This window comes from Oncorhynchus mykiss, chromosome 5 (genome assembly GCF_013265735.2).
Source record: "Oncorhynchus mykiss isolate Arlee chromosome 5, USDA_OmykA_1.1, whole genome shotgun sequence".
NCBI lineage: Eukaryota > Metazoa > Chordata > Actinopteri > Salmoniformes > Salmonidae > Oncorhynchus > Oncorhynchus mykiss.
In genome coordinates, this window is record NC_048569.1 from 838,066 (window position 1) to 852,500 (window position 14,435).

At 48.3% G+C, this 14,435-nt stretch overlaps 1 protein-coding gene across 3 annotated transcripts in view; it reads right to left on the reverse strand.

Moving 5' to 3' along the window:
• LOC110523091 (FSD1-like protein) overlaps window positions 1-14,435 on the reverse strand; it is an 89,092-nt gene that overhangs the window by 16,711 nt on the left and 57,946 nt on the right. For all 3 annotated transcript variants that reach the window (XM_036976578.1, XM_036976577.1, XM_036976576.1), the window contains exons 7-9: window positions 6,074-6,283; window positions 5,487-5,585; window positions 5,016-5,145 (exon numbers count right to left, since the gene is read on the reverse strand). In XM_036976578.1, coding sequence (XP_036832473.1) covers window positions 5,016-5,145; window positions 5,487-5,585; window positions 6,074-6,283 — 439 coding nt within the window. The remainder of the gene's footprint in view (window positions 1-5,015; window positions 5,146-5,486; window positions 5,586-6,073; window positions 6,284-14,435) is intronic.

Sequence of the window (14,435 nt, forward strand, 5' to 3'; positions counted from 1 at the left end):
TCGAGAGGGAAGGAGCTCAGGGACCAGCTACACTATTCACAGCCCAGTCGAGAGGGAAGGAGCTCAGGGACCAGCTACACTATTCACAGCCCAGTCGAGAGGGAAGGAGCTCAGGGACCAGCTACACTATTCACAGCCCAGTCGAGAGGGAAGGAGCTCAGGGACCAGCTACACTATTCACAGCCCAGTCGAGAGGGAAGGAGCTCAGGGACCAGCTACACTATTCACAGCCCAGTCGAGAGGGAAGGAGCTCAGGGACCAGCTACACTATTCACAGCCCAGTCGAGAGGGAAGGAGCTCAGGGACCAGCTACACTATTCACAGCCCAGTCGAGAGGGAAGGAGCTCAGGGACCAGCTACACTATTCACAGCCCAGTCGAGAGGGAAGGAGCTCAGGGACCAGCTACACTATTCAGTCGTGTTCCATGTAAATCACATCGTTGGACTTTATGAAACTTAATGTATTTGTATAGATTTTATTTTTTAAACGTAGAAATAAAAAAGGAAATTATTGGTTTAAACACGTCTTTAATGTTTATTTGTTTTAGCTGTTAGTGATAATCCACTAAGTGATTTAAATACATTGGTGTTTACATCATTAAGCCTATATGTATGTATGTGTTATGAATGATCAAAGGTGTCAGCATCAGTGTTTCTGTAGGTTGGGGGTTTCATCAAGGTTAGTGTTTCTATAGGTTGGGGGTTTCATCAAGGTTAGTGTTTCTATAGGTTGGGGGCTTCATCAAGGTTAGTGTTTCTATAGGTTGGGGGTTTCATCAAGGTTAGTGTTTCTATAGGTTGGGGGTTTCATCAAGGTTAGTGTTTCTATAGGTTGGGGGCTTCATCAAGGTTAGTGTTTCTATAGGTTGGGGGTTTCATCAAGGTTAGTGTTTCTGTAGGTTGCTCCCAAGTGGCACAGCGTTCTAAGGCACTGCATCACATCCGGCCGGGATTGGGAGTCCCATAGGGCGGTGCACAATCGTCCCAGCGTCATCTGGGTTTGGCCGGGGTAGGCCGTCATTGTAAAAACAGGAATTTGTTCTCAACTGACTTGTTTAGTTAAGTAAAGGTTAAATAAAAATGTAAGATAATAATATTTATGAACCCTTTATAAAGCAAGGAATACGGTTATAGGTGCTTAGTAACACTTTAATGTAGAGCTTATGAAGGCACTATGAAGTCTTTATAAGCAGAACCTAATTTAAAGCTTTTTTTAAACGTTTTTTTTTTCTGAGAGAGCATTGTAATCGTTGTTGTAATTGTTGTTGTAATCGCGGCTGTGATCGTTGTTGTAATCGTTGTTGTAATCGTTGTTGTAATCGTGGCTGGGATCGTTGTTGTAATCGCGGCTGTGATCGTTGTTGTAATCGTGGCTGTGATCGTTGTTGTAATCGTGGCTGTGATCGTTGTTGTAATCGTGGCTGTGATCGTTGTTGTAATCGTGGCTGTGATCGTTGTTGTAATCGTTGTTGTAATCGTTGTTGTAATCGTGGCTGGGATCGTTGTTGTAATCGCGGCTGTGATCGTTGTTGTAATCGTGGCTGTGATCGTTGTTGTAATCGTGGCTGTGATCGTTGTTGTAATCGTGGCTGTGATCGTTGTTGTAATCGTGGCTGTGATCGTTGTTGTAATCGTGGCTGTGATCGTTGTTGTAATCGTGGCTGTGATCGTTGTTGTAATCGTGGCTGTGATCGTTGTTGTAATCGTGGCTGTGATCGTTGTTGTAATCGTGGCTGTGATCGTTGTTGTAATCGTGGCTGTGATCGTTGTTGTAATCGTGGCTGTGATCGTTGTTGTAATCGTGGTTATGCTCGTTTTGTTTTTGTGGACATGATATGGAACGAATGAAAAGCATGGATATTACAGCCAAAACACTAGAAATGTTACTCACCAAAACCATTCGTTGCAAGCAGGGAAAAATGGGTAAAAACAAAATCAATGACGTGCTTCTAACTATACATTGATTCTGTCACAGAGATTGGTTGGCTGATGGTAGAGGTTCATTTGATTTTATTTTGCCACCATTTCTTTAGAAGGAGAGGGAGAAAATAAAGAAAGGTTTTTAGAAAGAGAAACAGAGTTAGGATGTCATTTACAGATGGATCTTCCCTCAGGACAGAATAAGATGTAATCATTTTCTTTGTTTGTGGGCGGTAACCATGTCCAGTTTAACCAAATCAAATGTGCCATTATTTGGACCAAGTCAAGAGTTGGTAAACAGCTACCCTCTCCATCTGTAGGGGCCTGGTGAAGTTAGTCACACAGAAACCACACGGATTCTCAATATCAAGACATCTTCGGGAGGTTGATTCTCACAGACCTCAACGAGCAAAAAATACAATTTGCTGAAATAAATCTGTGAACTGTTCACACAAAAACCTGGAAGGGACTTGATGAATAAAACATATTTAATGTTTGGAGCGTACGAATACGACCATAAGCGGTCTCTACCTAATGCAATGCCACAGGTTACAGGTGGCCCAATGCTACATCCAGGTAGCCCAATGCTACATCCAGGTAGCCCAATGCTACATCCAGGTGGCCCAATGCTACATCCAGGTGGCCCAATGCTACATCCAGGTGGCCCAATGCTACATCCAGGTGGCCAAATGTTACATCCAGGTAGCCCAATGCTACATCCAGGTAGCCCAACGCTACATCCAGGTAGCCCAATGCTACATCCAGGTAGCCCAATGCTACATCCAGGTGGCCCAATGCTACATCCAGCTGGCCCAATGCTACATCCAGCTGGCCCAATGCTACATCCAGCTGGCCCAATGCTACATCCAGGAAGCCCAACGCTACATCCAGGTAGCCCAATGTTACCACCAGGTAGCCCAATGCTACATCCAGGTGGCCAAATGTTACATCCAGGTAGCCCAATGCTACATCCAGGTAGCCCAACGCTACATCCAGGTAGCCCAATGCTACATCCAGGTAGCCCAATGCTACATCCAGGTGGCCCAATGCTACATCCAGCTGGCCCAATGCTACATCCAGCTGGCCCAATGCTACATCCAGCTGGCCCAATGCTACATCCAGGAAGCCCAACGCTACATCCAGGTAGCCCAATGTTACCACCAGGTAGCCCAATGCTACATCCAGGTAGCCCAATGCTACATCCAGGTAGACCACACATGGTCACCTTGACATGTTCTTCAGATTGGTAAAATGAGCACTGTTGACGAACACAAAGTAACAATAATCAGCTGGTTAAAACGAAGACATTGTGGGGGAGTCACGGTGGAGCTACACTACAAGGGGTTCCATTCCATTAGCACTAAATAACACTAATTCTACACAGTAGCTGAGTAAACGAACCCTGTGTAGATGTCCAGACAGTCCAGAGACTACTACGGGAACTATGAATTCTCTATTTATTAAAATGGGGCCATCCGCAGTTGAAACAATAACAAAGTGTCCTCCCCGCCCCTGTTTCGGTAAAAAGCTGAGGGACGGAGCTGGAGAAATGTAACCACTCTCACATGTATAGACAGAGCTATGGACACAAGGACTGACCATCCATGGTATCAAACTGATACGTTTAACCATATTATGAGACGATATAGTTTTTGTTTACAAACATTGGAGTATAACAAGCTTATATTTTGGATTCTCTTGGGGATGAACTAGGCTTATTAGCAAAAAATAAATTATGTAGCTAGCTGGATGTAGCCAGCTAGATGTGGCCAGCTAGATGTAGCCAGCTGGATGTAGCCAGCTAGATGTAGCCAGCTAGATGTCGCCAGCTAGATGTCGCCAGCTGGATGTCGCCAGCTGGATGTCGCCAGCTGGATGTGGCCAGCTGGATGTAGCCAGTTGGATGTAGCCAGTTGGATGTAGCCAGTTGGATGTCGCCAGCTAGATGTCGCCAGCTAGATGTCGCCAGCTAGATGTCGCCAGCTGGATGTGGCCAGCTGGATGTGGCCAGTTGGATGTAGCCATCTGGATGTAGCCAGCTAGATGTAGCCAGCTAGATGTAGCCAGCTAGATGTAGCCAGCTGGATGTAGCCAGCTGGATGTAGCCAGCTAGATATAGCCAGCTAGATATAGCCAGCTAGATGTAGCCAGCTAGATGTGGCCAGTTGGATGTAGCCATCTGGATGTAGCCAGCTGGATGTAGCCAGCTAGATGTAGCCAGCTGGATGTAGCCAGCTGGATGTAGCCAGCTAGATGTAGCCAGCTAGATGTAGCCAGCTGGATGTAGCCAGCTGGATGTAGCCAGCTAGATGTAGCCAGCTAGATGTAGCCAGCTAGATGTGGCCAGCTAGATGTAGCCAGCTGGATGTCGCCAGCTAGATGTAGCCAGCTAGATGTAGCCAGCTGGATGTAGCCAGCTGGATGTAGCCAGCTGGATGTAGCCAGCTAGATGTAGCCAGCTAGATGTGGCCAGCTAGATGTGGCCAGCTGGATGTAGCCAGCTAGATGTAGCCAGCTAGATGTAGCCAGCTGGATGTAGCCCTTTACGACGGAGCCTCCTCTTCTAAGAGTATCAACACTGCAGCTTGTAAAACTTCTATCACTTGAGGAAATGAGATCTCAACTTGGCAGACAGTGTCTGTAGTAACAACGCTGCAAGTGGATTGGCCTTTTGACCAATCAGATAAAGGGTGTCCTGTGGAAACACAGCCCATGAGAACTAATGAAAGAAGAATGTGGGAGAAAAAGCAGTTGAATGGTAGCCTGGTCCCAGACCTGTGTGTGTCCTGTCACACCAAATGTGAATAGAAATTGGAAAGATATCGCACAGATCTAGGACCAGGCTATTTCAAAGGGAGTTCCAGGTAAAATCAGGATTAGGCCTAATCCCAAATGAATCCCTAGACCCTAAATCCTATTTTGATAGCTAAGAGGATTTGACAGGTGCAGTCAATATGGTAATAGATCCCTCTTTCTCTCTGATTGGCTTAGTCGAAGTGTCTACATATTGCGTTATACCAATCAAATCCTCTCAGATCTCCACAAGGGCCTAGGGATCCATTTTAGACACATCCTTGTTCCAGTTCAGTTCTCACCTGCCCTTGTTCTCCTTGCCCTTGACCTTGCTCTCCAGCCCCTTGCCTCCCTGGGGATCCCACTCCACAGTCCTGTCCTCTACCTTCAGGTTCAGATGGGACGACGATGAGTCGAAACCGAAGTTAAACGCTGGGAAGGGAATCAAACAATCAACTAACCAAACACAAGATATAGCAGGCATTTTCTTACATTTCTGTTGTCGGGCAAAACATTTTAGTCAAATAACTTTATATCAATATTGGAATGACTACGTAATTAAAGACAACATCGTGCAACCGTCTTACCTCTGGTTTCCAGGGTAACTAACCGTCTTACCTCTGGTTTCCAGGGTAACTAACCGTCTTACCTCTGGTTTCCAGGGTAACTAACCGTCTTACGTCTGGTTTCCAGGGTAACTAACCGTCTTACCTCTGGTTTCCAGGGTAACTAACCGTCTTACCTCTGGTTACCAGGGTAACTAAGCGTCTTACCTCTGGTTTCCAGGGTAACTGGATCCGAGTATTCTCCAGCTGCTGCCTTGTTGCATGCTCGTACCCGGAAGTTCATGAACTTGGAGTCAAACTTTAAACCTGGGGGACGAGTAGCATATTATCTGCATTGGTTCATAATGTTCTGTAGGTAAACAAGCTTTTACACTTTGATAAAAGTTACAAAGGTTTAGGTAAAGCAAGACTGTTCACGTTTTAAAACACAGGAAGATACATGAAGACAGTACAGTCTTAGTCTGGTCCCAGATCTGTTTGTGCTGTTTTGCCAAGTGGCGGTAGGTAGCCCCTCGTTAGAGCGTTGGGCCAGTAACCGAAAGGTTGCTGGAGCGATTCCCAGAGCTGACAAGGTACAAATCTGTCGTTCTGACCCTTAACAGGGCAGTTAACCCACTGTTGCTAAGCCGTCATTGTAAATAAAAATTTGTTCTTAATTGACTTGTCTAGATAAATAAAGGTTAAATTAAATTTTAAAAAAGTTTTTTTTTAAAGTGTCATGACAATGGCCATTGGAGTTGGCACAAACAGATCTGGGCCCAGGCTACAGTAGGCCTCAACTGTCAGTTTTGTACCCGACAGTGAGTATTCTGTGGTCTTGATGTTGTCCACCACCTCCCAGCACCGCTGGTCTTTGATGCGTGGCAGTCCTTCGTGGTCGGTCTTTCTGTACTCCAGTATGTAGTGGTCTATCTTGCTGTCCTCCACTGGCATCTTCCAGGCTACAAACACCGTGTTGTCTAACACCAGACAGTCCCCTACCTCCATCTCTGGGGCCAAGGGGACTGGAAGAACATAGAGAGGAAGGCATCTTTAAAAGCTGGACAAGATCTTTGCATTTATTGGTAAATAAATGAGTAAATAAAGCTTTTTTTGGACAATGTTCTAACTTCATCAATTTGTACATATGACAATCAATAATTCATGTTTTTTTATTCAAATTTGTTCTAATAATATTTAAAAAAAAGAGGAGAGTGACAGATGTCTTATTAATATGACAGTAGACACCTGGTACTAACACCCCCTGGTACTAACACCCCCGGGTACTAACACCCCCTGGTACTAACACCCCCTGGTACTAACAACCCCTGGTACTAACACCCCCTGGTACTAACACCCCCTGGTACTAACAACCCCTGGTACTAACAACCCCGGTACTAACAACCCCGGTACTAACACCCCCTGGTACTAATACCCCCTGGTACTAACACCCCCTGGTACTAACACCCCCCGGTACTAACACCCCCCGGTACTAACACCCCCGGTACTAACACCCCCTGGTACTAACACCCCCGGTACTAACACCCCCTGGTACTAACACCACTGTGGATCAGATGGTTTACTTATTATAATCGTTAGAGAGCTTCCATTGACTAAGTTACCCTAGAGGTCAGGGTCACACCACTGGTACTAACACCACTGGTATTAACACCCCTGGTGTTAACAGCAGCCTTCAGGTTCTAGAGGTCAAGGTCACACCACTGGTGTTAACAGCAGCCTTCAGGTTCTAGAGGTCAAGGTCACACCCCTGGTGTTAACAGCAGCCTTCAGGTTCTAGAGGTCAAGGTCACACCACTGGTGTTAACAGCAGCCTTCAGGTTCTAGAGGTCAAGGTCACACCCCTGGTATTAACAGCAGCCTTCAGGTTCTAGAGGTCAAGGTCACACCACTGGTGTTAACAGCAGCCTTCAGGTTCTAGAGGTCAGGGTCACACCACTGGTACTAACACCACTGGTACTAACACCCCTGGTGTTAACAGCAGCCTTCAGGTTCTAGAGGTCAAGGTCACACCACTGGTGTTAACAGCAGCCTTCAGGTTCTAGAGGTCAAGGTCACACCACTGGTGTTAACAGCAGCCTTCAGGTTCTAGAGGTCAAGGTCACACCACTGGTGTTAACAGCAGCCTTCAGGTTCTAGAGGTCAGGGTCACACCCCTGGTACTAACACCACTGGTACTAACACCCCTGGTGTTAACAGCAGCCTTCAGGTTCTAGAGGTCAAGGTCACACCACTGGTGTCAACAGCAGCCTTCAGGTTCTAGAGGTCAAGGTCACACCACTGGTGTTAACAGCAGCCTTCAGGTTCTAGAGGTCAAGGTCACACCCCTGGTGTTAACAGCAGCCTTCAGGTTCTAGAGGTCAAGGTCACACCACTGGTGTTAACAGCAGCCTTTAGGTTCTAGAGGTCAAGGTCACACCCCTGGTGTTAACAGCAGCCTTCAGGTTCTAGAGGTCAAGGTCACACCACTGGTGTTAACAGCAGCCTTCAGGTTCTAGAGGTCAAGGTCACACCACTGGTGTTAACAGCAGCCTTCAGGTTCTAGAGGTCAAGGTCACACCACTGGTGTTAACAGCAGCCTTTAGGTTCTAGAGGTCAAGGTCACACCACTGGTGTTAACAGCAGCCTTTAGGTTCTAGAGGTCAGGGTCACACCACTGGTACTAACACCACTAGTACTAACACCCCTGGTGTTAACAGCAGCCTTTAGGTTCTAGAGGTCAAGGTCACACCACTGGTGTTAACAGCAGCCTTCAGGTTCTAGAGGTCAAGGTCACACCCCTGGTGTCAACACCAGCCTTTCAAACATCCTGTCTATGGTTGTCCTTTCCACTCAGGCTCTGTCATCCCGTATGTGGGTTGAAAATGGCAGATTCTATCATTGATACGTGCCTAAATTGGAACGCTGTCACTGTAAAGTAACATTCTGTACATTACGTCAGAACTCAGGCTCTTGGCTTTGCAGCGCAGCATGGGTTTAGACTGACAGACGCTCTGAGAGTGAGCACCGTGCGCGACAAGACGCTCCCCCATCCCTCTCCCCTAATTGGACAACTTTTCCTCATTTGTTGTCTTGAGAGAGGAATTCTGTAAATGGAGAGGAGTCGATGTGTTCTGAACGATGAGACGTTGAGGATTATAATAAATACCGCTTTGATGTCATTACAAGCAAACCACACACCCGTGAGGCCAAATGTGACTTCACATATTGTATCCATAGTTACAAGGATTTACATCCAGGACGCATCACATCTGGCCGTGATCGGCAGTCCCATAGGGCGGAGCACAATTGGCCCGGCGTCGTCCGGGTTTGGCCGTCATTCTAAATGAGAATCTGTTCTTAACCAACTTGCCTAGTTAAATAAAAGTGAAATGTCAACAACAACAAAAATGCGTTATACCCTGGGTTGTCCTAAACAGAATGAGACAATTGTTTTGTGAAACATTTTTTTCCACGCAGAACACTTGATTGAACTCACGATTCCATTTGATGTACTCCAAAATGACCAACGGCTCGTGCCTTGTGAAAGCCTAACACCGTAAGATCGTACTTTATTACTTAGCTAGCCATCTTGGCAATATTATGCCCACCTGGCACAGACTACGATTTAAAATGGAACGTTTTTGGATTGCGATAACAATAAACAGTAACTGATGGTGGGGACGCAGGGCTGTGTTAACAACCACAGTAACTGATGGTGAGGACACAGGGATGTGTTAACAACCACAGTAACTGATGGTGGGGACGCAGGGCTGCATCCCAAATAAAAAAAACACAATTGTGCTTCAGTTCCTCAATGGAAAAGCTAGGAGCTCCAAAAAGCTCCTTCTAGTTGAAGTCATGAATACTCTTATTATGTTAGCGCATGTATCCAGAGTATTTTCAGATTTCGTTATCAACAACGGCTGTGAAAAGTACAGTAAATATGAAATGAACATAACCTTCAACAATGTAAGTGTTCTCTTTCAATTGCTACCATGGTCATGCATCTGCTTTTTACATGTCTTCTGTTAGAAATACTGCAATTTGTCCATATCGGCCAGTGTCAGATGTTGAACAGGCCGCAGATGGAAACTCAATGGGAACATTCAACCAGATAACGCCTTATAGCAGTTGGAGTGGGACGTTTACTATTTTCATTGTGATTAAACAGCACATTTTCCAGAACTTCCTATTATCATCCATCCATCTTAAAGAGTAAGCCATTTGTGCCTTTTTTCCTTGAAAAAAAAAAGTTGACATTTTCCTCAGTCATTAGGAGAAAAGCTAACCTTCTGTGGAGGAGTTGTTACCAAGGCAATGGAGCCCCTACAACTCACTCGTGTCACGACTGTTGAAACCCCAACAGGCTCTTTGGTCAAATAAATCCTCCAAGGAAGTCTCAGATCTTTTCAGCTGGGGGTCCCCCACTACACATCAAAAGCACTAGAGGTTAACAGAAGTACTTAACAGAAGGAGAACATTGGAAAGACCAACCGGAGGGTTGCCAGGTATCCTAGCGGTTAGAGAGGCGAGCCACCAACCGGAGGGTTGCCAGGTATCCTAGCGGTTAGAGAGGCGAGCCACCAACCGGAGGGTTGCCAGGTATCCTAGCGGTTAGAGAGGCGAGCCACCAACCGGAGGGTTGCCAGATATCCTAGCAGTTAGAGAGGCGAGCCACCAACCGGAGGGTTGCCAGGTATCCTAGCAGTTAGAGAGGCGAACCACCAACCGGAGGGTTGGCAGGTATCCTAGCGGTTAGAGAGGCGAACCACCAACCGGAGGGTTGGCAGGTATCCTAGCGGTTAGAGAGGCGAGCCACCAACCGAAGGGTTGGCAGGTATCCTAGCGGTTAGAGAGGCGAGTAACCAACCGGAGGGTTGGCAGGTATCCTAGCGGTTAGAGAGGCGAGCCACCAACCGGAGGGTTGGCGGGTATCCTAGCGGTTAGAGACGTGAGCCACCAACCGGAGGGTTGCCAGGTATCCTAGCGGTTAGAGAGGCGAACCACCAACCGGAGGGTTGGCGGGTATCCTAGCGGTTAGAGAGGCTAGCCACCAATCGGAGGGTTGCCAGTTTGAATCCCGGGGGAAAACTTCTGATGGGGAAGACAATCTGGCGGGATGTAAACTGGCAACTGGAGGGTTATTGGTATCAAATCCTAGATGCCATTACCTGCCGTTGTGCCCTTGAGCACATGCCACCCATTGAGCATGTTTGGGATGCTCTGAATCGAAGTGTACGACAGCGTGTTCCAGTTCACGCCAATAACCAGCAACTTTGCACAGCCATTGAAGAGGAGTGGGACAACTTTCCACAGGCTACAATCAAAATCAACTATAACTAGTTAGGATCAAGGGAAAGATGATCGTAGCAAAGTACAGAGAGATCCTTGATGAAAACCTGCTCCAGAGCGCTCAGGACCTCAGACTGAGGCGAAGGTTCACCTTCCAACAGGACAACGACCCTAAGCACACAGCCAAGACAACGCAGGAGCGGCTTCAGGACAGGTCTCTGAATGTTCTTGAGGACTCCAGCCAGATCCCAGACTTGAACCTGATCTAACATCTCCGGAGAGACCTGAAAATAACTGCGCAGCAACGCTGCCCATCTGACCTGACAGAGCTTGAGAGGATCTGCAAAGAAGAATGGGAGAAACTCCCCAAACACAGGTGTGCCAAGCTTGTACCGTCGTACCCAAGAAGACTTGAGGCTGTATTCGCTGCCAAAGGTGCTTCAACAAAGTACTGAGTAAAGAGTCTGAATACTTATGTACATGTGATTTCAGTTTTTTCAAAATGCCTAAAAAACTGTTTTTGCTTTGTCATTATGGGGTATTGTGATGTCATTATGGGGTATTGTGATGTCATTATGGGGTATTGTGATGTCATTATGGGGTATTGTGATATCATTATGGGGTATTGTGTGTAGATTGATGAGGGGGGGGGGGGGGGGCTACTCAATCCATTTTAGAATAAGGCTGTAACGTTACAAAATGTGGAAAAAGTAAAGGGGTCTGAATACTTTCCAAATGCCCTGTACCCCTCCATCCCCCAAGAGGCATAATAAACCAAGTCAAACAGACTGCTCTCCAATCATGTGACAGAGGTAGAGGCTAGTCTGAGCTGTGATGATTATTTCTGTCTCTTTCTGCTCACACGGTCCAGTGAGCATGTCTACTAGCTCTGAGGAACAACGAGAGCAGAGCAGACACAAGACTGCCTAGTTATACGGCCATCTCGTACGGATTACGCAACCACACAAGATTAAAATAACATAAAGATCACTTTATTGGTCAGTTACACACAAAGTCCAAACGAAATGTGGCTTCTACTTTTAACCCAACACTGGGCGGAACTGTTGTTGTGGGGTTCAAATGCATAATGACAGGCTGCTGGCTCGCCTCTCTAACCGCTAAGCTACCTGGAGGCTGCTGGCTCGCCTCTCTAGCCGCTAAGCTACCTGGAAGCTGCTGGCTCGCCTCTCTAACCGCTAAGCTACCTGGAGGCTGCTGGCTCGCCTCTCTAGCCGCTAAGCTACCTGGAAGCTGCTGGCTCGCCTCTCTAGCCGCTAAGCTACCTGGAGGCTGCTGGCTCGCCTCTCTAGCCGCTAAGCTACCTGGAGGCTGCTGGCTCGCCTCTCTAGCCGCTAAGCTACCTGGAGGCTGCTGGCTCACCTCTCTAACCGCTAAGCTACCTGGAGGCTGCTGGCTCGCCTCTCTAGCCGCTAAGCTACCTGGAGGCTGCTGGCTCGCCTCTCTAGCCGCTAAGCTACCTGGAGGCTGCTGGCTCACCTCTCTAACCGCTAAGCTACCTGGAGGCTGCTGAGGGGAGAGATTGGCTCACAATAATGGAGTGGTATCATGCGTTCAATACCATTCCATTCACCCCATTCCAGCCATTATAATGAGCTTCCACCCTCCCCAGGAGCCTCCACACCCACCAGGAGCCTCCACCCTCCCCAGGAGACTCCACCCCCCCCCCCCCCAGGAGCCTCCACCCTCCCCAGGAGACTCCACCCCCCCTCAGGAGCCTCCACACCCGCCAGGAGCCTCCACCCTCCCCAGGAGCCTCCACACCCCCCAGGAGCCTCCACACCCCCCCAGGAGCCTCCACCCTCCCCAGGAGACTCCACCCCCCCCAGGAGCCTCCACACCCCCCAGGAGCCTCCACACCCCCAGGAGCCTCCACAGCCGCCAGGAGCCTCCAACCCCCCAGGAGCCTCAACCCTCCCCAGGAGCCTTAACCCTCCCCAGGAGCCTCAACCCTCCCCAGGAGCCTCAACCCTCCCCAGGAGCCTCCACCAATCCAAGCAGTTCCCTAGTCTAGCCACTCCTCTGACCAATCCAAGCAGTTCCCTAGCCACTCATCTGACCAATCCAAGCAGTTCACTAGCCACTCCTCTGACCAATCCAAGCAGTTCACTAGCCTAGCTACTCCTCTGACCGATTCAAGCAGTTCCCTAGCCTAGCCACTCCTCTGACCAATCCAAGCAGTTCCCTAGCTACTCCTCTGACCGATCCAAGCAGTTCCCTAGTCTAGCCACTCCTCTGACCAATCCAAGCAGTTCCCTAGTCTAGCCACTCCTCTGACCAATCCAAGCAGTTCCCTAGCCTAGCCACTCCTCTGACCAATCCAAGCAGTTCCCTAGTCTAGCCACTCCTCTGACCGATCCAAGCAGTTCCCTAGTCTAGCCACTCCTCTGACCAATTCAAGCAGTTCCCTAGCCTAGCCACTCCTCTGACCAATTCAAGCAGTTCCCTAGCCTAGCCACTCCTCTGACCAATCCAAGCAGTTCCCTAGTCTAGCCACTCCTCTGACCAATCCAAGCAGTTCTCTAGTCTAGCCACTCCTCTGACCGATTGCCCTCAAAGCTACTCCAGGTCCACAACAATGTGTACAGGCAAGCTGATGTATCAATGCAAACACACACACACAGACAATGGGAAGCTTGAGAAGAAATTTGTCCTCAAGCTGTAGAAGCTACACAAGCAGTTCACACCTCTCAAGCTACCAGTAACCCCGTCACTATACAGCCATACATCCACAACCATACAGCACATTACAACAGTTGTTTATGGAGGGATTGACTAGTATGAGAAAGGACTACTGCCCAGGTTAGTTCCCTGAGGAAATTGTTATTTTTCTGGGTTATTTTTAGTCTTTGTTGAGTGGCTAGCTCTGAGCTTGGGGGGGCATATTCATTCAGTGCTAGTTCAGTCAGACTCATATTTAGTGCAGCGCTCAGTGCATCATCTGGGGTCGAGCGCTGGTACAGAGCCTCTAGGGACCCTGTATGGCACAGCGGGAAGAGGGGGGAGGGACCCGGTATGGCACAGCGGGAAGAGGAGGGGGGGACCCTGTATGGCACAGCGGGAAGAGGAGGAGGGGGGTCATCGTCAGATGATCCTGGATCTGAGCAACACAGAAATCCCTAATATTCCAATAGGAGGGCCAGTCATCATAACCCTAAAAAGACGAGGCTTGGTGCTGTCCTAGAATCCTCTAGAACATCTACAAAACAGTCCGGACAGATCTGCTCTACATTCGACCACGAAGAGAAAGTCTCTGGGGAATCGTTGGATGACTGTTGTGGCAGCTGATGCTCTGTTGTTCTGAAAGAAAAATAAATTAGCTGTCTGTCCATTCCTCCCTCTGTCTGCCTGAGATCTGTCTGTCTGTCTGTCTGTCTGTCCATTCCTCCCTCTGTCTGCCTGAGATCTGTCTGCCTGTTTGTCTGTCTGTCCATTCCTCCCTCTGTCTGCCTGAGATCTGTCTGTCTGCCTGTCTGTCTGTCTGTCCATTCCTCCCTCTGTCTGCCTGAGATCTGTCTGCCTGTCTGTCTGTCTGTTCATTCCTCTCTCTGTCTGCCTGAGATCTGTCTGCCTGTCTGTCTGTCTGTCCATTCCTCCCTCTGTCTGCCTGAGATCTGTCTGCCTGTCTGTCTGTCTGTCCATTCCTCCCTCTGTCTGCCTGAGATCTGTCTGCCTGTCTGTCTGTCTGTCCATTCCTCCCTCTGTCTGCCTGAGATCTGTCTGCCTGTCTGTCTGTCTGTCCATTCCTCCCTCTGTCTGCCTGAGATCTGTCTGCCTGAGATCTGTCTGTCTGTCCATTCCTCCCTCTGTCTGCCTGAGATCTGTCTGCCTGAGATCTGTCTGTCTGTCTGTCTGTCTGTCCATTCT